The sequence below is a fragment of the Mchenga conophoros genome, linkage group LG3, assembly GCF_057382185.1.
Source record: "Mchenga conophoros isolate Kocher_MC1m ecotype Shallow Benthic linkage group LG3, M_conophoros_male_GT1.1, whole genome shotgun sequence".
Taxonomy (NCBI): Eukaryota; Metazoa; Chordata; class Actinopteri; order Cichliformes; family Cichlidae; genus Mchenga; species Mchenga conophoros.
Genome location: NC_140528.1, coordinates 6,858,551 through 6,883,666, shown reverse-complemented (window position 1 = coordinate 6,883,666; position 25,116 = coordinate 6,858,551). Strand labels below are relative to the sequence as shown.

General features: G+C 41.0%; 2 protein-coding genes across 4 annotated transcripts in view; one reads left to right on the top strand and one right to left on the bottom strand.

The window, feature by feature from the left end:
• LOC146577113 (protein NLRC3-like) overlaps positions 1-25,116 on the bottom strand; it is a 560,242-nt gene that overhangs the window by 354,568 nt on the left and 180,558 nt on the right. Inside the window, exons 5-8 of one of the 3 annotated variants that reach the window (XM_085268106.1) lie at positions 5,141-6,929; positions 3,780-3,953; positions 3,393-3,566; positions 3,043-3,216 (exon numbers count right to left, since the gene is read on the bottom strand). In XM_085268106.1, coding sequence (XP_085124232.1) covers positions 3,043-3,216; positions 3,393-3,566; positions 3,780-3,953; positions 5,141-6,929 — 2,311 coding nt within the window. Of the gene's footprint in view, positions 1-3,042; positions 3,217-3,392; positions 3,567-3,779; positions 3,954-5,140; positions 6,930-7,089; positions 7,295-9,269; positions 9,349-11,587; positions 11,690-12,015; positions 12,105-25,116 lie in introns of those variants that run through there. The other 2 variants (XM_085268105.1, XM_085268107.1) reach the window with 2 other exon arrangements.
• LOC146577116 (uncharacterized) lies at positions 20,602-24,639 on the top strand. The gene is made up of 4 exons (XM_085269701.1): positions 20,602-20,664; positions 20,971-21,078; positions 21,156-21,335; positions 23,842-24,639. Exons 1-4 carry the CDS (start codon positions 20,602-20,604, stop codon positions 24,472-24,474), a joined length of 984 nt encoding a protein of 327 aa, XP_085125827.1. The 3' UTR covers positions 24,475-24,639.

Here is a 25,116-nt window from a genome sequence, read left to right as displayed (position 1 = left end):
AAGCGTGATCATCGAACAATCAAGCGTTTCATTCAAAATAGTCAACAGGGTCGCAAGAAGCGTGTGGAAAAACCAAGGCACAAAATAACTGCCCATGAACTGAGAAAAGTCAAGCGTGCAGCTGTCAAGATGCCACTTGCCACCAGTTTGGCCATATTTTGGAGCTGCAACATCACTGGAGTGCCCAAGAGCACAAGGTGTGCAATACTCAGAGACATGGCCAAGGTAAGAAAGGCTGAAAGACGACCACCACTGAACAAGACACACAAGCTAAAACGTCAAGACTGGGCCAAGAAATATCTCAAGACTGGTTTTTCTAAGGTTTTATGGACTGATGAAATGAGAGTGAGTCTTGATGGGCCAGATGGATGGGCCCGTGGCTGGATTGGTAAAGGGCAGAGAGCTCCAGTCCCACTCAGACGCCAGCAAGGTGGAGGTGGAGTACTGGTTTGGGCTGGTATCATCAAAGATGAGCTTGTGGGGCCTTTTCGGGTTGAGGATGGAGTCAAGCTCAACTCCCAGTCCTACTGCCAGTTTCTGGAAGACACCTTCTTCAAGCAGTGGTACAGGAAGAAGTCTGCATCCTTCAAGAAAAACATGATTTTCATGCAGGACAATGCTCCATCACACGCGTCCAAGTACTCCACAGCGTGGCTGGCAAGAAAGGGTATAAAAGAAGAAAAACTAATGACATGGCCTCCTTGTTCACCTGATCTGAACCCCATTGAGAACCTGTGGTCCATCATCAAATGTGAGATTTACAAGGAGGGAAAACAGTACACCTCTCTGAACAGTGTCTGGGAGGCTGTGGTTGCTGCTGCACGCAATGTTGATGGTGAACAGATCAAAACACTGACAGAATCCATGGATGGCAGGCTTTTGAGTGTCCTTGCAAAGAAAGGTGGCTATATTGGTCGCTGATTTGTTTTTGTTTTGTTTTTGAATGTCAGAAATGTATATTTGTGAATGTGGAGATGTTATATTGGTTTCACTGGTAAAAATAAATAAATGAAATGGGTATATATTTGTTTTTTGTTAAGTTGCCTAATAATTCTGCACAGTAATAGTCACCTGCGCACACAGATATCCCCCTAAAATAGCTCAAACTAAAAACAAACTAAAAACTACTTCCAAAAACATTCAGCTTTGATATTAATGAGTTTTTTGGGTTCATTGAGAACATGGTTGTTGTTCAATAATAAAATTATTCCTCAAAAATACAACTTGCCTAATAATTCTGCACTCCCTGTAGTGGGATTGTAAAGGGTCTTTGAGGGTCTCGAAAAGCGCTATATAAATGCAATCCATTATTATTATTAAGAGCATCTTTAGGCCTGACTGTGCTCATCCTTCCTCCAACCTCTCCTTACCAAAGATAACAACTACATCAGTATTAGCTCAATAACAATTTCTGCAATTCAATTGTGGACATTCATTTTTAAACCTTGTGTAAAACGATAAAACCTCAAAGTCTGAGCATTATTCTTTGTGCAAACAGCTCTTGCAGGTTCCCCCGGACTTAGGTTATTTTTATTATTTAATTACTTTCCTTTAAGCAGCTGTTCAGGCTACTAAACTCATCCCAGAAATAACAAGTGACACCATTAATAGTAGAGGTGGGAATCACCATACAACTCGCGATACGATATTATCACAATACTTAACGCACGATACGATATTATTGCGATTTTTTAAAATATTTTGTGATATTTAAATTCTGCACATAAAGGTAAACTTTATCAATATTCATTTTATCTAATATCAAAGTCTCACACTCAGTCTTTCTCTCATTTCAGTCAGTTTTATTGTTGACAAACTGAACGGTTTGTATTACAGTCTAGTCCAACTTAACTGAATGCAACCATCTGGTACAATTATAGCTATTCTGAACTATGCAATTTATGAAAACTATGCAGCCCCTTCAGCAACTGAAGAATTTGAAAGTAAATTTAAAAAAATATATAATTTTACATTAAATAAAAAAGTTTCAAACTTAATTAAAATTAAACATGTCTTAAATTAAAATAAGTAAACTGTCATGTTTATTGCTGCCAAAAAAAAAGTTAAACACATTTGGACAGTGAAGGAATGTCAGGATTGTTGCTCAGAAAAAGGATCAACATGCTCTGAAGTCAACATGCTCTGACTCCAGAGCATGTTGACTTCAGAGAAAAAATTGTTTGTAACAAAATATCGATTTCTGCTGTCCCTGTATCGATACATTATTAGCAAACAAAATATCACGATACTACACAGTATCGATTTTTTCCCCCACCCCTAATTAATAGTGGAGCTAACTTTAACAGGTGAAACTGATTTGACCTATAAGGCTACTGCAGTTACTTCTTATCAGGTTTAGTAGGGAAGACATCTGGATGAGGTAGTTAGTAGTATGTAGTTAGTACCGGGCGACTCCCCTCCCCCACATCGGCACCAGAACCCTGTATTTTCTACAGGGTAAGACTGCCTGTTTTATCAAACTATGGCCATTACTACTGTGATCATTTGCAGCCCAGTGTGCCGCTCTCTCTGCTGGGATGAACCACTGGAGCTCACCCAGTCATCCCTTTCTTTCTCTCAAGAAGAAGTGAAATAAATATATTTATTATGTTACGAGTCTAATATTCTTTAAATCAAACTGTAATGAATAAATGAAGCAAGAAGATTTGGTGGCTCCACGTGTTGTAGAAGAAAAGATAAACATCTCATTTTGAGAAATCAGCCTTTAAAATTAAGTACTGTGAATAAAAAACAAACAGCGAGCCAATCAGCAGTCGCCAATATCCTCCTAATTTCATTCACAAAGAAATCAAATATATATATTATGGGCCCAAAGGAGCCTAAATCTTTAAATTAGGCAGTTCATGAAGTATTTTTTTAAATAAACAGAGATATGACTATAACAACTTTTAGTAATTCAGAGTCCAATTATCCACTCAAATGTGAATAAAAGTTCACTTGACAGCTGTAAAAGTTACCTGTTTATACAATAATATAAATCACATTTCAAATGATCATCTGTGGAAAAGTTTGAATCCTGACCTGAGAGTTTCCACTGCACACTGTGAACTCTTTAGTCCAGCAGACAGAAGCTTCACTCCTGAATCCTGCAGGTCAGAGTTACTCAGGTCCAGCTCTCTCAGACTGGAGGACTGGGAGCTGAGGACTGAGGACAGAGCTTCACAGCTTCTCTCTGACAGGTTACAGCCACTCAGTCTGAAAAATAAAAGACAATCTATAAAACAAGTACTCATGTAGAGTTTGTTAATACATTTCACAACATTAAATGTTGACTTTCTATTTTTAAAGAAAACATAAAGATACTAAGATACAACATCATATGTATGAACTTTAATTAATAATTCTAAAAACTAAATGTTTTCTGATCTGACCTCAGAGTATTCAGTTTACAGTTTAAACGTTGTAGTCCAGCAGACAGAAGCTTCACTCCTGAATCCTGTAGCTTTCTGATACTCAGGTCCAGCTCTGTCAGACTAGAGGACTGCGAGCTGAGAACTGAGGACAGAGCTTCACAGTTTTCCTCTGAGAGTTCACAGATGTTAAGTCTGAAGATAAAAACATGAATAAAGATTGTTGTTAAAGTGTAATCAAGGTGCAATAGCTTATTGTCTTGTGCTGAGCAGGTTAGTAAAACTTCCGTTTAACTTTGAAATGAATAAAAATGCTATGAAACAAGGATAACTGGATAAAGACATAAACAAAAACAAACATCAAACACATAAACAAACAGAACTAAACATAATACAAATTGATCTGACCTCAGAACATTCAGTTTGGCATGTGGACTCTCCACTGCAGCAGACAGAAGCTTTACTGCTGAAGCCTTCAGGCTGTTGGTACTCAGGTCCAGCTCTCTCAGACTACAGGACTGGGAGCTTACCACTGACAGCAAATTTTCACAGCCTTTCTCTGAGACGTTACAGCTGCTCAGTCTGTGAGAGAAAGGAAAAAAACAAAAAAAACAAACAATATATGTGATCAAATTAAATTTGTTTATATGTTGAACCCTTTTTTTTTAAAAATTTTTTAAACCTATGAGACTATGAGTGCTACCAGTCCAGTGCACATGATTGGTACCTTGATGGTACCTTGCTCAGGGGTACCACAAGGTAGCTATTCGGTGGATTCGACCCCTGACCTTATGATCATGGGGCGACCACTCTGCCTACTGAGCTAATAATTCTGTGTACACTATCATACAATATTAACTAAAACAATTATTTTAGAAAATTTTAGTAATTCAATAATCATGCTCATTACCTGTGTATTGTGAAGAACACTGGATTTTAAACACTAGCTGTATAAAACTCTTCCTGTTAAAGGTGTGTATAAAGGAGATGAGCTGAAATGCAGACTTCATGGAGAATGTTTGCTGTCAGCATATATCAAAGACAAAGCAGAGATCCATCCAGTCTCTTCCACTAAGCCCACAGAGGGACAGACAACCACTCTCACTCACACCTGCATGAAGTTTAGATCACCAGGTAACCTAACTGCATGTCTGTGGACAGTGGGAAGAAACTGTAGAGGACCCAGAGTGAACCCACTGTAATTCTGTGATAACACTGGTTATGGAAGCCTTACAGTTACATATGGTTACTGACAAGAAACACGACCTTAGAGGCAATTTCAGTAATGAAGACCGAGTTTCTCCCTCCATACAGGATGAAAACATGACAGCACAGCAGAGATTTATATTTAAAAAGGGAGGGTGTGCACTGAAAGTGAGATACAAACTTGAACTTAAATTATGAACATCAGAAAAAGATGTAGGTGAAGTCTGGCAGGTGAAGTTTGTGCTTTAGAATAAAACAACCAAACTCCTGGAGTTGGAGACAAATGAACAAGCTGAGGATAATAAACCTGTCAGAGGGGCTGAAGCATCAGAGCTCATGTTCTTATAGGCTGGGTCTGGATTGTCCTTTGATAAGAGTTACAGAACAAAGTGTGTTTTAGAAATGCTGGAGTGAAACATTAAAACTACCATATATTTACCGAGTGACTGATGATCATTTAATTTACTATTTTAAAAAAAATGTTACAGTGCTCTTTGAACTCAGCATTTCTGATTTATTTCCCATGATTTTAACAATGAAGCGATGACAACATGTTTACTCACAGAGCTTTGTTGGAGGCTTTGACCACTGGCAGCAGCCTCAGAAGAGCCTCCTCTGAAGCAGAGTATTTCTTGAAGTCAAACTCATCCAGATCTTCTTCTGATGACAGTAAGATGAAGGTCAGAGCTGAGCACTGAGCAGGAGACAGTTTACCTGTGGAGAGACTTCCTGAAGTCCTGTATTGTTGGATCTCCTCCACTAGAGAACGATCATTCAGTTCATTCAGACAGTGGATCAGATTGATGCTTTTCTCTGCAGACAGATTCTCACTGAGCTTCTCCTTGATGTACTGGACTGTTTCCTGATTGGTCTGTGAGTTACTTCCTGTTTGTGTCATCAGGGCTCGTAAGAGAGTCTGATTGGTCTGGAGGGAAAGACCCAGGAGGAAGCGGAGGAACAAGTCCAGGTGTCCATTTGGACTCTGTAAGGCCTTGTCCACAGCACTCTGGTAGAAGTGTTTCTTTGCAGATTCTCCTGTTTCAGACTTCTGGGAGGTTGTTTGTTGTTGTTCCAGCAGATTGAGTCCAGAGTTGATGAAGGTCAGATGGACATGAAGAGCAGCCAGAAACTCCTGAACACTCAGATGGATGAAGCAGAACACCTTGTCCTGGTACAGTCCTCTCTCCTCTTTAAAGATCTGTGTGAACACTCCTGAGTACACTGAGGCTGCTCTGATATCGATGCCACACTCTGTCAGGTCTGATTCATAGAAGATCAGGTTTCCTTTCTGCAGCTGATCAAAAGCCAGTTTTCCCAGAGACTCCATCATCTTCCTGCTCTCTGGACTCCAGTGTGGATCTGTCTCAGCTCCTCCATCATACTTGACCTTCTTCACTTTGGCCTGAACCACCAGCAAGTGGATGTACATCTCAGTCAGGGTGTTGGGCAGCTGTCCTCCCTCTCTGGTTTCCAGCACATCCTCCAGAACTGTAGCAGTGATCCAGCAGAAGACTGGGATGTGACACATGATGTGGAGGCTTCGTGATGTCTTGATGTGGGAGATGATCCTGCTGGCCTGCTCCTCATCTCTGAATCTCTTCCTGAAGTACTCCTCCTTCTGTGGGTCAGTGAACCCTCTGACCTCTGTCACCATGCCAACACAGACAGGAGGGATCTGATTGGCTGCTGCAGGTCGTGTGGTTATCCAGAGGCGAGCAGAGGGAAGCAGTTTCCCCCTGATGAGGTTTATCAGCAGCACATCCACTGAGGTGGACTTTCTAGGGTCAGTTAGGATTGTAGTTTTGTGGAAGTCCAGAGGAAGTCGACACTCATCCAGACCATCAAAGATGAACACAACCTGGAAGTCTTCAAAGCTGCAGATTCCTGCTTCTTTGGTTTCAGTAAAGAAGTGATGAACAAGTCCCACCAAGCTGAACTTTTCCTCTTTCAGCACATTCAGCTCTCTGAAAGTGAATGGAAATATGAACTGGATGTCCTGGTTGGCTTTGTCTTCAGCCCAGTCCAGGCTGTATTTCTGTGTTAAGACTGTTTTCCCAATGCCAGCCACTCCCTTTGTCAGCACTGTTCTGATTGGTTCATCTCTTCCAGGTGAGGCTTTAAAGATGTCTTCTTGTCTGATGGTTGTTTCTGGTCTGTCTGGTTTCCTGGATGCTGTTTCAATCTGTCTGACCTCATGTTCATCATTGACCTCTGCAGTCCCTCCCTCTGTGATGTAGAGCTCTGTGTAGATCTGATTCAGGAGGGTTGGGTTTCCTGCTTTAGCGATGCCCTCAAACACACACTGGAACTTCTTCTTCAGCTTAGACTTAAGTTTACGATGACAAACAGCAGCTGGAAGTTCTGAATAATAATAATAAAAATACAACTTTAACAATCACATTTTACAAAATGCTGATGACAATTTCTGACCCACTGAGAAATGACTGAACACACTGGTGTCACAAGTCTCTCATTTATCCAGCAGCTTAAATCTTTAGATAAATCCTCTTACGTCTCTGCAGACGGTCAGCCAGCTCCTCCTGCTTCATTCTCCTCAGGAAGTCCACTGTGATCTTCACAAATGCCTCTCTGCTGTTTCTCCTCTGCTCATCATCCTCCCTCTGAAACTCCAAGCACTGGGGCTTATTTGGATTCAGAGCCTTCTGGATCTTCTTCAGCTCGTTCTTCACAAAAGTGATGATGTTGTCCTCCAGCAGCTGGAACAGAATACTTTATGAATGACCCACCACTCTGAACTTTAGTCCACACAACATCCACTTCTTTACGATCAAGGGGCATATCATCCACGACCTCTTTACCAATTATAGGTTTGACTTTATCTGATTAACTGAGACTTTGTCCACAACTCCATGATCCCAAAACGTTGATGCTGTTCATATGAATGCAGCGATTTCAGTGGGAGAAACATTTCACTGGTGTTCAGAGCTGAACTACCAACAGGTTGAGAATCAAAGCCAGAAACTTGGAGATGTTTCAGGTGACTGAGTTGATCGTACAGACAACTGGTCTTAAAGGTTCACTCTGTTTACGCATACAGATCAGTATTTAAGGTTTGACTCTCATCATCCACTGGGGCACAAACTGGGCGTCATCAGGACACAACAACACAGAACAAACACCATCCCCACAGACACAGCAGCCAGCGAAGCAGAAGAACTTCACATCAAGAAGGTCCTGAGTAAATGTGAACGCTGGTTTGAGGGCGGAGTCAAGGAGGCCATTTATGTGAAAAGACCATCTCTGAATGGAGGAGGGGCCTAAGGGTACATTTGTCACCATCTTACATGCTGTGATTGCAGCCATTCCCCAGCTCTCTGTGAACTGGACTCATGACCATTGATCAACAACCATTGATCAATGGTCCTGACAATATGCGTACCAATGATCAATGAACTGACCTCCCAGCCCATTGTTCCTTCAGTGGGCTGGTTTCAGTCATACAAATGTCCTGTTTATGAGATTGAAACCTGCAGTCAGCTGAGACTGAAGAAGTCACCTGATGATGATGAAACGTTTCTCCCTCTGAAAACATCCAGATGAACAGAATCAAGCTTTTTGGGATTTACGTACCTGGATGATTGAGCATCAAGACACAACTCTGTGACTTTTCTCAGATGAATAAATCCTCTCCTCCAGCTTTGTTTACATCTACCAGCCCTGTGGCGCTGCCCAGGGACAATAATCTATGTGAGAGGTGGAAAGTCATACAGGTGTCTGCTCCTGCCTTCAGTTATTTTATCTACTGTGTGTCAACTGGCTGAACCTCCTCCAACTGTCTACTGTCTCCCTAAACTCAACAATGACTTAGTGATCTATCCATTCTCTGACCAAAGACATCCTGCTGCAGGAGGTTAACATAGCAGCCAATGATGATCCCACTCACTGTGAACAACACATTTGGACCTGATTTGCTGCTCTGGTTTACACGTGAACTTCCACTGCTGCTGTCACCAACTTGAGAGGCTCTACAGAAAAACTGGACTTGTCCATAAAAATCATAAACTACATTACAAGGACAGCATTGCTCAATCAACTCTAATTACTATGACCATGTTATCTCTTCTAACTAAGGTACAGACACTCAAACTTGCTGCTTTCAGTAAGAAGTCAAATGTCTGAATATGAGCTGGAAGCCGCTGAGAGTCCTCCTCCTTCCCGTGGGGTTTACTTTCTCTACTACTTTCACTATAAACACGCCCCTTTCATGCACCTGCAGAGGGCCACCAGCAGATGGAGCTGTCTTAAACAAATCCACTTGGATAGTTAGCTGTAGATGACTTTATCAGTATGATTGTAGGATTTTGAGTTATTCTTTAGATTTATTTAAACTCTTATATTGTGCACAAGTGTTGAGCGACCCATAATTTCTCTGTACTTTTCATAAGAGCAGCCAGACTTTCAGCTAGTTTTTGTTTTTTAAGAGCTCAAAGTTATTGAAGAAACAGTTATTCAGCTTCATTCCCACTGATCTCGACTACAAACTGTTTCACTTTGGTTTCTGTTTAAAGCCTCGATGTTTAAAACGTTTCCCTGTGATCACATTTGCACCGTCTGATTTCAAAGTTTGTTTCTTTTGGTCATTTAGTCCACAGAGTCCTTGGTGTTCTGAAAGGGACCTATAAATAAATGCATTATTATTAATAATAAAGTAGTTGTTGTACATGTACAGACCATAAATATGGAGTCCAGCTGTGTTTGATGCTGCTGGGCAGACTGACCACTGGGAACCTCTGAGCTCTGCTGCTCCACTCTGTGGAGGAACCATGAAGGATTAGATCAACACAGGATAAAGATCCAGGAGTTTCTGCTCAAATAACTTCATCTGAATCAAGTCTGTCAAGTTTTAGACTCTCAGATTCTGAAGATATATTTTCTGTTTTCTATGAACTTTCTTTCATCAGTGATGGAAGTGATGATGCTGCAGAAGCTCAGAGGAAACTTTGAGAAAACTGTGATGAACCATCAACTAATGCTCTCAGGAGGCCAAAGGTCCCTGAATGTAACTGTGCAGTAGATTCATTGAGTGTTTGAAACCTGACCACTTCCACATGTTTTCATTCTAACACAAGAAGTCCTTTTCTCATTGCTTTGATTTGAGTTTTCATTTGAGTTTTCCGAGTCTCGTATTTGGAGTCGAGTCTAATCAATGATCTGACAGAAGAACATTAAAAAGGATTTACCACTGCTGTCAAAATTAACATGTAGGGTTAGGGTTAGGGGTTCATCTGTTATCATGATTAACATGATAAAAACCTTTAACACGACACATCTGGAGAGCAGAACAACTCAAAATCCCTGAAATGTTTCTATCAACGCACTTCGGGCAGTTTGTCCGAGTAGAGTTACCTTTGCACACGTGCAGATGTGCAGCACATCTGTTAGTGACGGCAGCTGAACCAATCAGCTCAATATGGAAGATGACAAACACACACTGACCTCTCGATGGAAAGTTTGAGCATTAAAAAAATAACAAGACGGACCAGCCGACCAACATGAAGGATTCTGCACATCGTGACAGAAGGAATTTTCTTTTCACCGAAGCACTTCCAGCTTAAAATATCACAACAATGCAAAGCACTGATGACACAACTGCCAAGTGGACAAACTGCAGACCTGTTAGTGTTGTTAATAACATAGTTTTGGTTCCTCGTGTCAAAGACTTGAAGAAGAGTGACAGAGAGTGTTAGACTGCTGCAGGATCAGTGCCACCTCCACAGACCTGTGAAGAAAATGATTGTTTGACAGATGGGCTCAGATTCAGGATCAGCTGAGGAGTTTGTGGCTGACAGAATCCTGCAGGTACAGAGCAGAGCCCATCATTAGCATGCAGGACTGTCCCTGGGGGGGGTCGGCTCATTCAGGAGGTTAATCAATGTTTACATGTTCAATAAACATGTTAAGTGTGTAAATTTGCCCTTTTCTCTCGAGTCTGTTTGCTCATGAAATGAACTTTGATTCGTTTACATTAAAAATTATGTTTAATGGTGATTAATTCAAATTAATCCACAGTAACCCTGTGATGAGTCTGATTAAACATTTTCATTAACAGCAGTAATATAGATTATATATTATTATATATTAGTGCACACTTAGCTTTTAGTATATATGTTTGTTACAAAGTTGTATTTACAGCAGAGAAGCTGAGTTAAAGACTGAAAACTATTCAAAGTCTCTTTGAATTGAAGCGTTTAACATTCTTTGTGTTTATTCTGCATTGACTTCATTATATGGTGTAAACGTCTGTTACAGGCTTAAATATAAAGTTGGAAAAATGTAACTGCAGCTATTGATCAAGTAATTGTGATTAATCAGGATTAATGACAGAAGATTGTGTCATTAATTAGTCATGTTTTAATCTACTGACAGCACTAGTGTTCACTCTGGTGCCTCCAACTGTTTTACGCCCTTTCAACACCTTCGTGGTCAAAAGTGTACACGCACAAAATCTACAATAAAACCCTCATGCAGCAATAGGACAGACACACAATCCATTTATCTCTGTGTCTCAAACACACACACGTGTATTCAAAGCCTCGATTTGTTCATATTTCATCTGTTGTGTTTTTATCTTCAGCGTTTTCAGTGTTGCTGCATTTACACCAAAAATGTTTCCATTGATGAATCAGATTGATTTGAATGTGTTTCATCCATACAAATCCCTCCCTGGTGGTCACATGACTCTATAACATAACAGGAGTCATGTGACAAGAGTTTCATGCTGTAAAATGTCAAAATGGTTGAATGTGGTGGAGTAAAAATGTGAGATATCAACGACTTTTCTTCAATATGAAATGTTTGCAGGGCCTGACAGGAAGTGGACGGACGCTCTGATCACTTCCTGTTTGCTGAAGTGGGTTTTCAGTTGTTTAGAAACCAAAGGCTTGTTTTAAAAGACAGTTTAAATGGGACTGAGGGAACGACGTGTTTGTAGTTTATATCCAACAACATCAAGCAGTTTAATCAAAGAGTTCATGTTGCTAACAGCTCACCTCTCTGCAGCAGACACAGGCTGGGATTTAAAACCAATGGGAAGATCTTTAGACCAGTCACTCTGTAAGGACACAGAGCTGGGTGGAGGTCCAGGCTGGTTCCTGTGAATAATGATGGAGCAGTGATGTGAGTGCTGAGCTGTGACATGGAGAAGAGTCATGGATAAAGTATAAATAAAGTATAAATTGTTAGATAGTAAAAGCTGATTAAAATTTCAAACATTTTAATACTGACATGAACTTACTTTTCGTCAGATGACTTTTTTTGCCCTAAATTACGAAAGAAATGCTTCACCCGTTTGCTCTTAGAGGACACAGAGCTGGGTGGAGGTCCAGGCTGGTTCCTGTGAATAATGATGCAGCAGTGATGTGAGTGCTGAGCTGTGACATGGAGAAGAGTCATGGACAGTTAGAGATGGTCATCTCACCTCTGAGCTTTGGTCTGGCTCTCATGTTCCCCACACAGAGTGCTTTTAGAGGGAGGGACTCCCTCCTCTCTGTCCTCACACTGATCCATGCTGCTCAATTCAGCTCACACACACTTTCTACCTGCAGAGGAAACACAAATCATTCATGTGCACATCAGCTGAAATCCTCCTTTCATCATGTGTGCTGTCCAAATATCAGCTGCTTCTTTCCTGCTTCATCTCAGTGTCAGCTGGATGCAGTCAGACAGCAGTGTGAGGCAGAGGAAGCTGCCATCAGCTGCTCTGCTATCAGTCCACTAGATGGAGCCTGAAGCACACACGATGCATTCACTGACACACACTGATTCACTGTGACTGGAAGCTTCAGTCAGTCCAACACGTGTGAACAACATTTTAAACATTTCAGCTGATCCAGGATTCAAAGAGGATCAGCAGAGTTAAAGCTTCACACTAATTCTTCCTGCTGAGTTTGCAGAGAACTGCACACACACTGATTCACTGCTAATGAGAAGCTTCTTCCATCCAGTAATTCATCATCCATCAGCTCTGCTGCTGCTCTCAGTCCTGGACTCTGATCACACACTAAAAGCAGCTTTTTAACTCGTGTCTGTAAGAACTCTTAGTGTTAGCTTAGTGTTAGCTTAGCTTTAGCTTAGTGTTAGCTTAGCGTTAGCATGCTGTGTGCTAGCTTAGCGTCAGAGCTCTGCAGGTGTCTCCTGTGTAAATATTAATCACAGTGACAGTAAAGGAGGTAAAGGGCTGTGACGTCATCACGTACGCTGCGTCCTCTGTGGGCTCTGAGTGAACTCAAAGTACAAACTACAAGTACACAAACACGAACGTAGCTCAGAGTGGCGGACACACTCGGCCTCGTTGGTCCAGCTGTGAGTCCGTTACCGTGAACTATGGAGCGGCAGATTTGTGCTGAACTAAGCTGCACACAGCTGATGTTAGCCAGGAAACATTACACACTGACTTTAATGGAGAGACCGGAAATACAAACACACACAGTTTGTTGTGTGAAGAAATCAAACACGAGCTGAACAAACAGTAAAGTTCCTAAAGACAAACTGTTAAAGGAGGAAACAAAGCAAACTTACAGTTTCTTCACACACCAACAACAAGCTCCACTCCACACCTGGACACTAAACACGGACACACAGGTGAGCTGCTTCCTGGAAGGAGGCGGGACTCCACCTGAAACTCAGCACAGGTGGGAGGGGCTCAGCTCTGTGTGTGCTGATGTGTTAACTTTAAAAATATGCCGTCTGACTGCTCAGACTGAGTCAGAGTAAAGTTCACATGCTGACGTGTGGAGACATGAAACCTTGTTGTAGCTGCAGGTGTGAACACACTGATCCCAGATCAGCTCTGCTGTATTTGTAACATGAACATTTCTGCTGCAAAGCTTCAAATGTTCAGCATGTTTCTCTGTTTCCAGTCTATAGATCCAGTCACACTTTCTACCTTCACCTGTGCAGTAAAGACTGAGAGCAGAGCTGAAACCAAGCGTCCAATCAGTGAGCAGCATCAACACCTGAGCTTCATTCAGACTCTGTTATTGAAGATGTTGTTGGTACAAAGTTCATCTGCTGCTCACATGAATCCATGAAAGATTTATTTCACTGAATGTTTCTTCAAAGCTCATTTCAACCTGTTGAAGTCATGAATGAAAGTGCAGACTGAGAGTGGATCACATGATGTTTGAGGTGTGTCATGTGACATGTTCAGTATTGTCACACATGTCTAGATTGTCCCTGATATCATAACTGCTCAAACACTGATGATTATATTTGAAGAATTATTCCTGATGGCAGCAAAGTTTGAATGGAGCTCTCTGTCTGTGCTGATTTGTCGCCCTCTGGAGGTCAAAGCACAAACTGCATGATGTCACTGTAACCACCACAGAGACAGGAAGTGTTTTTATGACTGAAACACTGAAATGATGCTAACGGCTGTCGTTAGGCTCACTGACAGCAGTGCTGATGTGTTCATGTCAAACACTGGCTCAGGTCAGACTCCTTCATCCTTCTCCAGCGTGAGGCCGCCCTCAGACCCACAGGAGCTCTGACCTTTGACCTCCTGACCCTAACCATTTTAGTCTTGTTGCATCTGCAAATCCATCCAAACTGTAGCCGAGCAAAAGAAGCTGGAAGTTGTTCTATGAATGATGTTGTTGAAGGAGCTTGGAAAGAAAAGCGTCTGGACTTCTTTAAGTTGCTTGATGAGGGACATGGACGTCTTAACGCTGTGGAGCAGGGAAATTATTTTACTGCTATTGTTAAATAATTGTCATCATTACCATTGCATTAATAATATAATCTGGAGTTTATATTGCATTCAGGGGTTAAACAGTGTCTCTTTCAGAAAGACTGAGTTGCAGGCTGACAGGAAGTTGTATGCAGAAGTGAAAGCAGATAGTTATTTTGAGGAGCAGGCCAGACGAGGTCATTTGAATTACTAGGTTATTCAAAATGATCATTGCTTTAACAATGTAACAGATAGCTTTAAGAAGGCCTTAAGATGCTTATGCACACAGTTATTATGTTTAGTAGAGGTTCTTGATTAAAACATTTATTTAGTAGAAGACATACACATAGTCTCAGTGAGCCTCCGTTCTGGTGAAAGGTCAGAAGTGCAACAGGTGACACAGAGAGCATGTGAGGTCAACACACACACACACACATATTAGTTAGATTTATTTAGAGAAGAGGTTACTCATGTCTGGCTGTAACTGCAAAAGTGTCTCGGTAAAAGAGGAACCGTTCCTTGTTGTCTCGGCAAGAAAGAGGAACAAGACAAGAACTGAAAGGTAGACAGGAAGGGCCAGCCATGAAAATAGAAGATGATCTTCTGGGTTAAAAGTCTGATCTATGTATAAAATGTATCTGTGACGCATGAAGGGGCGTCAGTAAATCAAACCCTGATGCTATAAAATATCTGTTCATGCTTTGATTAAGTCGAGGACTACTGGCTGTCTGCGTACAGAGTGTCTTCCCACACGTGTGTTCATTAAAATCATTGTTTGACCAAGAGCTTCTGGACCAAGAGTGGTTTGTACTCTCCCTCCTCAATTTTGAACCTTAACAACGCCCACTCACATCCTGGGACATTTGATCACAGGAAATCACATGATAGCGTGGGGCTAGATCTCACAATGGGTTCACCCAAGACCTTGGCTGATTGTGACCCACACCCGTTTTCACGGAGGAGGAGGAGTTTCACATCCTGAACATGTGACAGCCTGGTTTAAAGGGACCAAAAGTAACTGGACACCTGATTCAGTTCAGGTTTATTCATCCGCTCCAAACCACAGCAGCAGTCACCTCCAGGGAACCAGCTGATCCATGTAACTGGGGACAGACCACAGCCCAGAGCACTGGTTCATGATGTGTTTGTGGACTGTAGGTTGTTTGGATAGAGATGAGATGTACTCAGCAGTCTGTCTCTAATGTTTAATGAAATGTTCTGAAGATGATAATAACTTGTGATTTTCTTTTGAATGAATCTTTAATCGTGTTGTAGGGCCTCTGACTCTCATGAAGATTTTCACATCAATGTGCTTTTCACAAAGATATTAACAATGAAAATGACGTGCAGCCCCGAACTACTCATGCGTTAACTCAGCGGTTCCCAACCCCCGGGTCACGGACCGGTCCGTGAGTCGTTTGGTACCGGGCCGTGAGAGTCGAGGCTCGGTGTGAAATTGATGGTTGATAGGTTTGTAGCATAAACCTGTTCGCTGGATCGTTCAATCCAGCTACACAGCAAAGCAAGACACGAGTAGTTCTTTATGTTTCTCGTGCACGGGAGAGAACTGGACCAATGCCGTTCCTTCGCTTGACCACAGTCGCTCTCGTCCGTTCCCTCGTAACACTGTTCTTTTATTGAGGTTACATGAACATACACGTGAACAAAGGTACCAGTCTGTATGTTATGTAGGTGTGTGTGTGTGTGTGTGTGTGTGTGTGTGTGTGTGTGTGTGTGTGTGTGTGTGTGTGTGTGTGTGTGTGGAGTCAGAGTGTGACCCCATAAACGACTTCCCTAAACCTGCTGGTCTGGAAGTCCAGCGGTTCATCTAAACAAAAGGCACTTAGACTAAAACAGACATCCTACCACAAAACAATAAGAAGGTAGCACCTCTCCCATGATCCCAGGACGTGGGTGTGAATGCCAGAACACTCTGGAGTCACACAAAGTCTTTAAAGACTACTATCATTACACAATTGGTTCTACACCTCTGAGCATATATGGTTAGATATTCCCCAATAACAATGACAATGATAAAATATAAATCCAACAATGGTTTTCAGGGTTTTTATCGTTAACTTCGTTTCCCTGGGTCTTTTCCCGTGTTGTAGTCGTGTGTCTTATTTTGAAAGAAATGTTTACGCGTTACCATAGCGACCAGAGAGCATTAAGGGTGCAGACAGGTGCATCCAACAACATTTTATTTTCCCTTATTTGATTTATGGACCTAACTGTATGAACTGGACTTTGGCTTTAATGCTGCTCCTCTTCATCATTGCTGTGTTGCATTTCCATCATTCTGCTGCTGGATTCACTGCAGGCTTTAACAAACACTCCTTTGGGTCCAGGCCCAGCCACGTGTTTGTAAGCTGCTGTGCTCCTCACAAATAAAGCCTGAAGCAGCTCAGACTGTTAGAAGCAGCACTGAGCCCTGTTACAGTTATAGTGTTAGAGCAGCGGCTGCAGCCTACAGCATTTAAACTAGCTGACAGTAAACACATCAGTCCAGATGTTACCACATTACTTTGTGATGCTGAGAGTTAAAGGAGACTGGCTGATTAAAATCCCATTCCTTACATCACCGTCCTCTGCTCTGACTGCTTTCATTTAATCACAATCAGAATACTTTTTTGATCCCAGGGGAAATTATTTAGGTTACAGTGCTGCAGCACAAACAGGAACAAAGACACAACACACTAAGTAAGAAATAGCACAATATACACAATATATACATGCATACATATGAGTCACTTATAAGTAACATGTGAGTGCTGGGGTCTATGACAGCAGGCAGGTCTGTATTTATGTCCAGGCTGACATGAACAGCTAGTAGTTCAGGGTTCAACACTCAGGAAAGTGTGTGACCTTCCACACTGACAGAAGATGCTAAACATGACTTTAAACTGTTGTTTGTTAAAGCCTCACAGATCTGAGAGCAGGGCTCAGTGGGTACATGAGCCTTTATACATGAAGGCTTTCTGTTTCCAGGAGAGGAAACATGTGATCCAGCTGTGTTTGGTCACATGGATCTGCTCTGCATGGATCACCTGACTAAAACATGTTGTTATTATTGTTCTTACAGTCTTAAATCGGTACATCAGGTGGGTCACATGACACCCGGGGGTGACAGCAGCATCTTTCCTCTTTAGAAAGCTGCTCTCTGTCCCAGGAGCTGTTGTCACAGTAACAGCAGGAACAGGAAGTCACATGCTCTCTGCTCTGTGATTGGCTGCTTCTTATCTCAGCTTCCTGCAGAGGGTGGGGTCTGCTGATAACGCACACCAACAGAAGTGTGACTTTCACTTCCTGTTTATTGCTGTTGTTCTTAAAGCTCTCAGGCGATGCTGCAGCGCCCCCTGCTGACACAAACTCCTCCCTCTGTCTCAGAGGTCACAGGTCAGCCTGCTGCAGAGGGTCTGCCTGTTCATGGACTTCCTGTTACAGAGACGGGTCTCAGCGTCAACACTGGTTTCTGATTGGACGGTGTGGAAAATGTTATGAGTTCAAAATATTGGGGATGGAGACAAGAGAAAAACCACAATAACAACACTGGTCCGGTCGGGTTGAGTCAAACGATGATTTTAATAGTCACACACGTGGGAGATGGACACTGATGCAGACAGCCTCTGATCTCAAAATGGTGGAGCATTGATCAAACTCTTATAGCCTCTGGTGCCTCCACCTTATCATAAAAGCCTAAACATTCACATGCTTTCTCTCACACAGCGCCTAAGCTACGACCTTGGCTCCCTGTTTATCTGCTCCTGCTGAGATGGGGCAGAAAACTCCAGCATGTTCTCTTCTAATCAGACAAATAAGGCGATGACTTTCTGCAAACAGTATTTCTTATAACTCAGCAGTATAATGCATCATAAAACAATATCATTCATTCACAATAAGTCAGCAGTTTAATATAATGCACATCAGTTTAACTAATGTAATAGTTATCAGCTTCTTCTAATTCAGGAGAATAATGCAAACTAAAACTACATAATAATTCACAATCTTTAATTAGGGGTATAACATGGCATAAAATAATATTATAATCTAACAAAACCCAGCTTCCTCCAGCCGAGTGATGTGTGGATTCATCACTCTCTGTGGATCAGTGTAAGTCTGTGTGTGGGTCAGCTGCAGGACTTGTTTGACCTTTGACCCTGGCAGACAGAGCTGGTTACTGCTGTGTGACTCCTGCCGTCGCTCCACTTTAAATTTTACTTAAAATAAGTCCTGACATGGCCCCGCCCCCTCTGACCTGCTGCTCCTGGATGTGCTGAGGACACAGCGGAGGCTCAGAGGGGGCGGGGCTTTTCCCGTGGCGGTAACCAAATTGCATTAGGTCGCTGCACTGCCAGTGTTTAACCACACCTCTTCTGACTGACCTTTGACCTCTAACATGTTGATTTGATCCTTATTTAATGACGTCTTTTATCTAGTGATTTAATTCTGTGTATTTATATGTGATGGTGTTCCTGAGTTCAGCCTCAGCTGATATCCACAGACGCTCCTATTGGCTGGTTTTAAAAACACATTTTTCCATTAAAGAGACTCTTTTAAAAACACGTCTGCCTGAAATTCACATTTCATTTATTTTGGGGGATTTTAACAGAGAGATAGAACTTTATGAATCCCTCATGTTTATCCTCCAGGAAATCCAGTTTGTAGCAGCAGAACACCGACAAACTTTTACACAGCACAGAATTAGGATATCAAATAAAGGGGAATAAGAGAATATGAATATAAGCATAAATATGTACATATATACACAGACCTCACACAGAGACAGCAGCTACACTGTGTGTGGATGTGATCCACAGTCACAGCTGTGGGTTTCAGTCAGTGTGTCTCTAACTTCATGGTCACATTTCAAAGCTTATTGGAGCCAGAAGATGTTCAAGTAAAAGATTTATTGCTGTACTCGTCTACCAGGATAACAGGAGGTTCATAAAGCTGTGTAATACTTCAGCTTTACATCATGGAGTAGTAGTTTATTAAACCCCCCAAAATATGACTATCCAGAGTTGGGACCAGGAAGCAGAGTTGCAGTCTTACACGCCTCTCTGCAGCTTCTCTCCTCCTGCTACCCCCCAAAAACCCATCTCCATAGAGACTGTGTCAGCTTCCAAACAGACAAAAAACAAACTAAAAACCAGCAACAAACAACTTAAACATAAACAATCACAAAGAAAGAACAATACAGTATCCACATCTGAACCAAAGAGTAAAACAGTGAAATGTGGATTATTAAACATTAGGTCTCTCTCCTCCAAGTCTCTGTTAGTACATGTTAGTAAAAACATTTCTGCATTTTACCCATATTTTATTTTTAACTCAAAATCAAAGATTCCAGATTCTCCTACATGTTGGTTTTGAATCAGATAGGACGACAGATTTCAGGTGGCCCTGTGTCTTTCTCTATTACATTTGCCACTGTGTAACTCAAAGTTATTTAAGGACTAGTTTATTTCAATGGATGAGTTTACTGACTGACGCGCAGAAGAAATAGTTCTTTATGGAGCCTAGATGGTGTGAATGATGAGACCAAAGACTGCAATATCTTGTACCAAAAATATATTGAATAAATGGAGGACAGGGGAAATGGAACAAAATAATTAACACAACACACAACATAAATGCCCACAATTAAATAATAAATCAATGCTGTGATCTTTCTGTGCAAAAGTCCTTTTTGGTCCTCTTCTTTTTAAAGTTCACTTTTAAGGTATTCCTCCTTAGAGTCCAGCTTCATACAAATGGGGAAATATGCCCGTAATCCAAAGACGGCTAAGTGGGGGAAAGAGGGGAAACAAAGAATGGTCCTACCGGCTCGCCACTTCAATATGAAGAAGATTAATTCAAAGGGAGGGAACAAAACCTGACCTGTAGGTCAGAAAAACGTCCATTAGCACATCAAGTTCGATTCAGTTTACCGGTAAACAAATATATTTTTCTGCAAGCCTATGTAACAATGCAAATCATCATCAACCAATGTACAACAGTTAAATTATTAATTATCTTGGCTACGTAGCTTAATCTATACATTCCAGTAGCGTTCGCTACAAACAATACAAAAACAACAATAAAGGAAAACAGCTGTCTAACAGGCAGCATAGCCGAATTCAAGGCAACACATAACAATAATCATTCAATCGCACTTTGTTTCAAAGTAAGCCCATTAAAGTGCTTAAGTAAATAAAAGTGTTCAAAAACAGCGGTTTTTGAGCCGGAGTTCTGCTCGCGGTGGGAACGCCGCCGCACAAAGTCATTTTTTAATCGCGAAAACGATCGGCTGGTTACTGACAACCAAAAGGTTGTTTTTGGTAGATATTAAAGATCATGGGTGGGCGGGGCAAATGGAGCAGTTTTCTACAGTCGAGTAAAATTCCAGGAAAGAGCTGGGTGTGGCTTTCCTTTAAATCACATGATCAACAGCTTTAAGATGGAGGCAACTCGCTCAGTGTTTCCTGTTTCATTCTTAGACTGTGGCGATGGTAAGTAGCAGCTTTTCACTTGTTACCTGGCATCTTTTCAGCCACCAATGATAGTCATTGTATGTTATCAACATTTCACTAACTATGTTGTCTCTCATGTTTAAAATAGGCCGACCAAGAGCAAAATAGGTATGTCTGCAGACTCTGCTGTAGCCAAAGTTATCAGATCTCCTGTGTTTTTAAATCCCTAACTGCTCGATCATTATCATTTTAGAAGACAACAATTTCTCAAAGGAGGTTCAAAACTAATGCCTACAAGATTACCAAGAGGATGGTTCGGGGCTCTTACATGACTCCGGGAAGTCAACACTTGGTGGGTGAGGTGTGTTACCTTTGACACTTTTAAGACAGTCCTGTTTATCACTACTAACAATAAGCAAATATGTTTTCACTCAACAGATCCTTCACAGCATGTTGTTTCTGGGCAAAATCAACAACATCCCCTTTTCTCCAGAAGAAATCTTCCCTAATCCTTTTGTTTTGGGTTCTTTAATGAGAAGATATCCCAGGCCTTTTAAGTTGTATTCGACTCAGCTTCCCAGGCGAAGTCCCTTCTCCTGTGTGCTCGACAGGGGCGGAGCGTGGGGGTGGCTTACGGGGCTTAAGCCCGGGTTGTTTTGTCAGAAGCCCGGGGTATTTTGGAGTGTAATTTTTTCATAGTTAGATGCCTGGCTGACAACTGTATAAAACAAAAAGTACACACAATATTCAAAGCACATAGTGCACACTGTGGGAATTTACGACTGTGCGTGAATCCCCCCCTGATATTGGTATGATCCAAGCTCAGGCACTAAGCGACTGAGCGAGGGGGCGGGGCAGCTGCTGCCCGTCAGTGCGCTGTTGGAGAAACGGAGCTAGCCATACTAAGGAGAGCTTAAGTTTGAGCAGGTACCAAAGCAAATCATTCGTACCATACAAATAATGTAAATATGACGGTGAATCACGAAAGATTGATATGAAACTGATCACTTGACCAATATTACGTTACTCGCTCTTCAAGTGAATCAACAAATGGCGAAATGAAAAGCCGAACAAATGCTATTTTTTAGAGTCTTAGCTTACGTGTGTTTATTTCATATTTTCAGTTCTTACCCTCCCCGACTAAATCGGTTTCAGTTATGTACTGAAATATAAGAATGGACATTAGAGGGTTCTTTCAAAGAAAAAACTCAGGTAAATGTTATTTTATATATTATGCTTTGTATGTTGTTCAGTATATTTCTATGCAAAACAAGAGGGATTTCAGTACACAGCAGGATATTCACATTTGTAACCAGATATTTACACTTTAGGGAGAAAACATAAAACATTTTTACTGTACAACATCAATTTAGATAAACTTTAGTTTTAGATAAATATTGAAATATATTTTGAATTAGTTAAATGTCAGAATAAAGAGAGACAGAGCTGTCTATTTTTATCACTTTCATCAAATTTAGGAGTACATGTACACTAAGTTTATTGTTAATTAATAAGAAAACTGCAGACGATTCCATTCTGAGCTGAAGAAGCTTCTGATAGGTTAGTAGAGTCCATGTGAGTAAATTGGTGGCACAGCTGTGGATGCATATAAGGCAAAACACAGCCTGTTTCTGTGACATGGGAACATCAGGAGATGTCAACAAAACACCAGGAACAGAACTGTGGAGCTCCATAAGTGTGGCTCAAGTTTGAATACAATTTGGTGCCATTTGCAATTAAAAAACACAGACAGTTTCTCTCTTTACTCTTAAAGTTAACAAATATGTTTTTATATTTATCAATCTAAAAAAATAAACATTTAGTCTGATTTGATGTTACAATTAAAAAAAGTGTTTGTGTTTTGATCTGAAGAGTTTGTAAATATCTGGTTTCAACTGTATATTTGATGATTGTCAGCACAAAGAGGGAGAGAGAGGAACAGAGATGAACAAGAGCAGGTGAGACACACATGTTAGTCAAATGGTTGCTTACTAAAAGTATCACCGTATCACAGGTCCTCATGTATCTCGTACCTAGTGTTTCTTTTTAGGTTTGCTATTTTTCAAATTCTATATTTATTAAGTTCTGCAGGCTTGTTTGCACAACAAGGCTAAATAATTATATAAACTTTTCTCAATCTAAATATTGTACTTTGGTAGAATTAAATAAATAAGTGTAGTGCAGGTCTATGATGATTTTTAGTGCTGTTTTAATTCTGGATCAGTTCTGGGTCTGGTTGAATTGGGGTTTAGTCCCTGTGTCTTGATACAGCCCCGACTTCGTTCTGTCTTGCTGCTCAATTAAAAAACTAGTTTAAGGTGTCCTGCATGTGTGATATATATATTTCCCTATATGAAGTCATTCTTTTTTGAACAAAACTCAAAACAGAGCCTATTAATCTTTCAGTCATTTCTACACCCCCCCCCTCAAAAAAAAAAAAAAAATCCCACATGCATACTACCCTTTAGGGCTAAGCCCCGGGTGTTTCAAATGTCTGGCTCCTCCTCTGGTGCTCGACATGGTAAGATAACTCTTCTCACATTGTCAGTCAATCTGACAAACTTCCAGTTTTTAGGAAAGTATAATGCAAAGTGCTTTTTTACTGAGAAATCCAAAGAAAATCCATACTGTACCTTATACTTCAACATATGCTTCTAGCTATACTTCTCCACCAAACACAGAGACTGCAGGAGAGCTGGAGACTTGCTTCAGAATTTGTTAGTTCTAAATAATGTCTAACAGACTCATTATTGGAGATGCTTACAGTCTTCAAGGCGTATATGATGCTGTCACTGTGTAGCTGCTGGATCTGTTAAGCTCAAAGACTCTAAATTCAGCGTGTTTTGACAGCCCGGCATAGCAAAATAGAAAAAAAAAGGTCAATTAGCAAATTTAATTATAAATTAGTGAGAACAAAGATGGATTTTTGCTTATTGATTTAAAATTAAATAGATTTTTGTGACTTGTTTCACCCCCTATCTTAAAATGTCTAAATCAAAAGCATCCAATGGTCCTGCATAGTTAAACAAGTCAAGCAGCGAAACAAACATGTTGATCAACTTTCTATTAAAAACAACTATATAATCAGGTGCAACACTTTGACCAGATCTGTAACTGTTTTCAGATCGTCCTGCAAAATAACTCAGAGAATGAAGAGCAAATAAAGCAGAGTCTGCAAGATCTCCTCACAGACTTGGACTTAGAAGAGAATAATAAAAAAACAGCTTTCGTCTCGTCCACCATCTGCATTTCTCAAAAATCCCAAACCAACAAATCAGAAAGGTACTGCGGAGTCTCCATGTCCACCAAAGGTCCTAACGCTGGGAAAATTATGATTGCTGCCTCCTGTCTTAGCAAATGGCATAAATATGTATCTGGTGCGGTGATGACCTATTATCCAAACACAGTCCAGAAAGATTACTTTGATGGAACAATTGAAGTACCTGGAAATATCAGGTGTGAGGCTTTTTGTCTCCGTGATGGTGCCAGAATGAAGCCTTGCAGATCATGTAAGAATTTGTTTGGCTTGAACACAGAAGACCTCAGAGAGTGGCCATATGGTAACTGTGCTGAAGCTGAGAGCCTGAGCAATTTGCTTGAAAATGAGAGAGAAGTTGAAACACATGTGGATGAATACTCAGCTGAAAAGGACAACAGGCAGAGAGCTGAGGATGAGGTTGGTAGGGTTCTTAGAACCGTGTTGCAAAGGATTCGGTTTAACTGGACAGGTGAATTTTACAACCCAGAACAAGAGTGAGATTTCATGAAATCATTTGCATTCATCATTCTGATAAATCAAAGATTCTCTGCTCTGACAGCATCTGTGTGGATTTTCTGTAATCACAGAGACGTGTATAAGCATGTTTACTTTCCATCTCCATGTAATTGTCACATTTAATAATTAAAACTGGCTTCTATGGGTTTTTGTTTGTTTGCTTACATATCTAGTGTTTAATGCAATGTGAAGCATTATCAGACAGCATTTATTGGGAAGAATCCCATGTTTATACTGGTCTGTACCCAGGGTACACAGAAAATAAAAACACATGTTTTCTTATTATGATCCCAACTATAATTTACTTAATTCTAGGTTCTAGAAATCAGTGATGATACTCAGCTCCAATACCCACCTATGATATTAGGCTGACGAACGCTGACTGGGTTTCATTTACCAGCTTTTTATGTTCTTCCTGCAGTTTCCTCCCCACATCACTCATCTTAACTTTTTTCCAGTCCTCCTCAGTCTAAACAGAACACACAACAATACAAAGAAAAGCTCAGGTGATTGATCTCTAACACTAGGCATCCCCAGTCTTATTCTTAGCAGTCTAACTTCTCACCATATCTTTGAAGGCCTCTCCATTGTAGTAGCGCTTGGATGCTGGATACTCTATCGTTT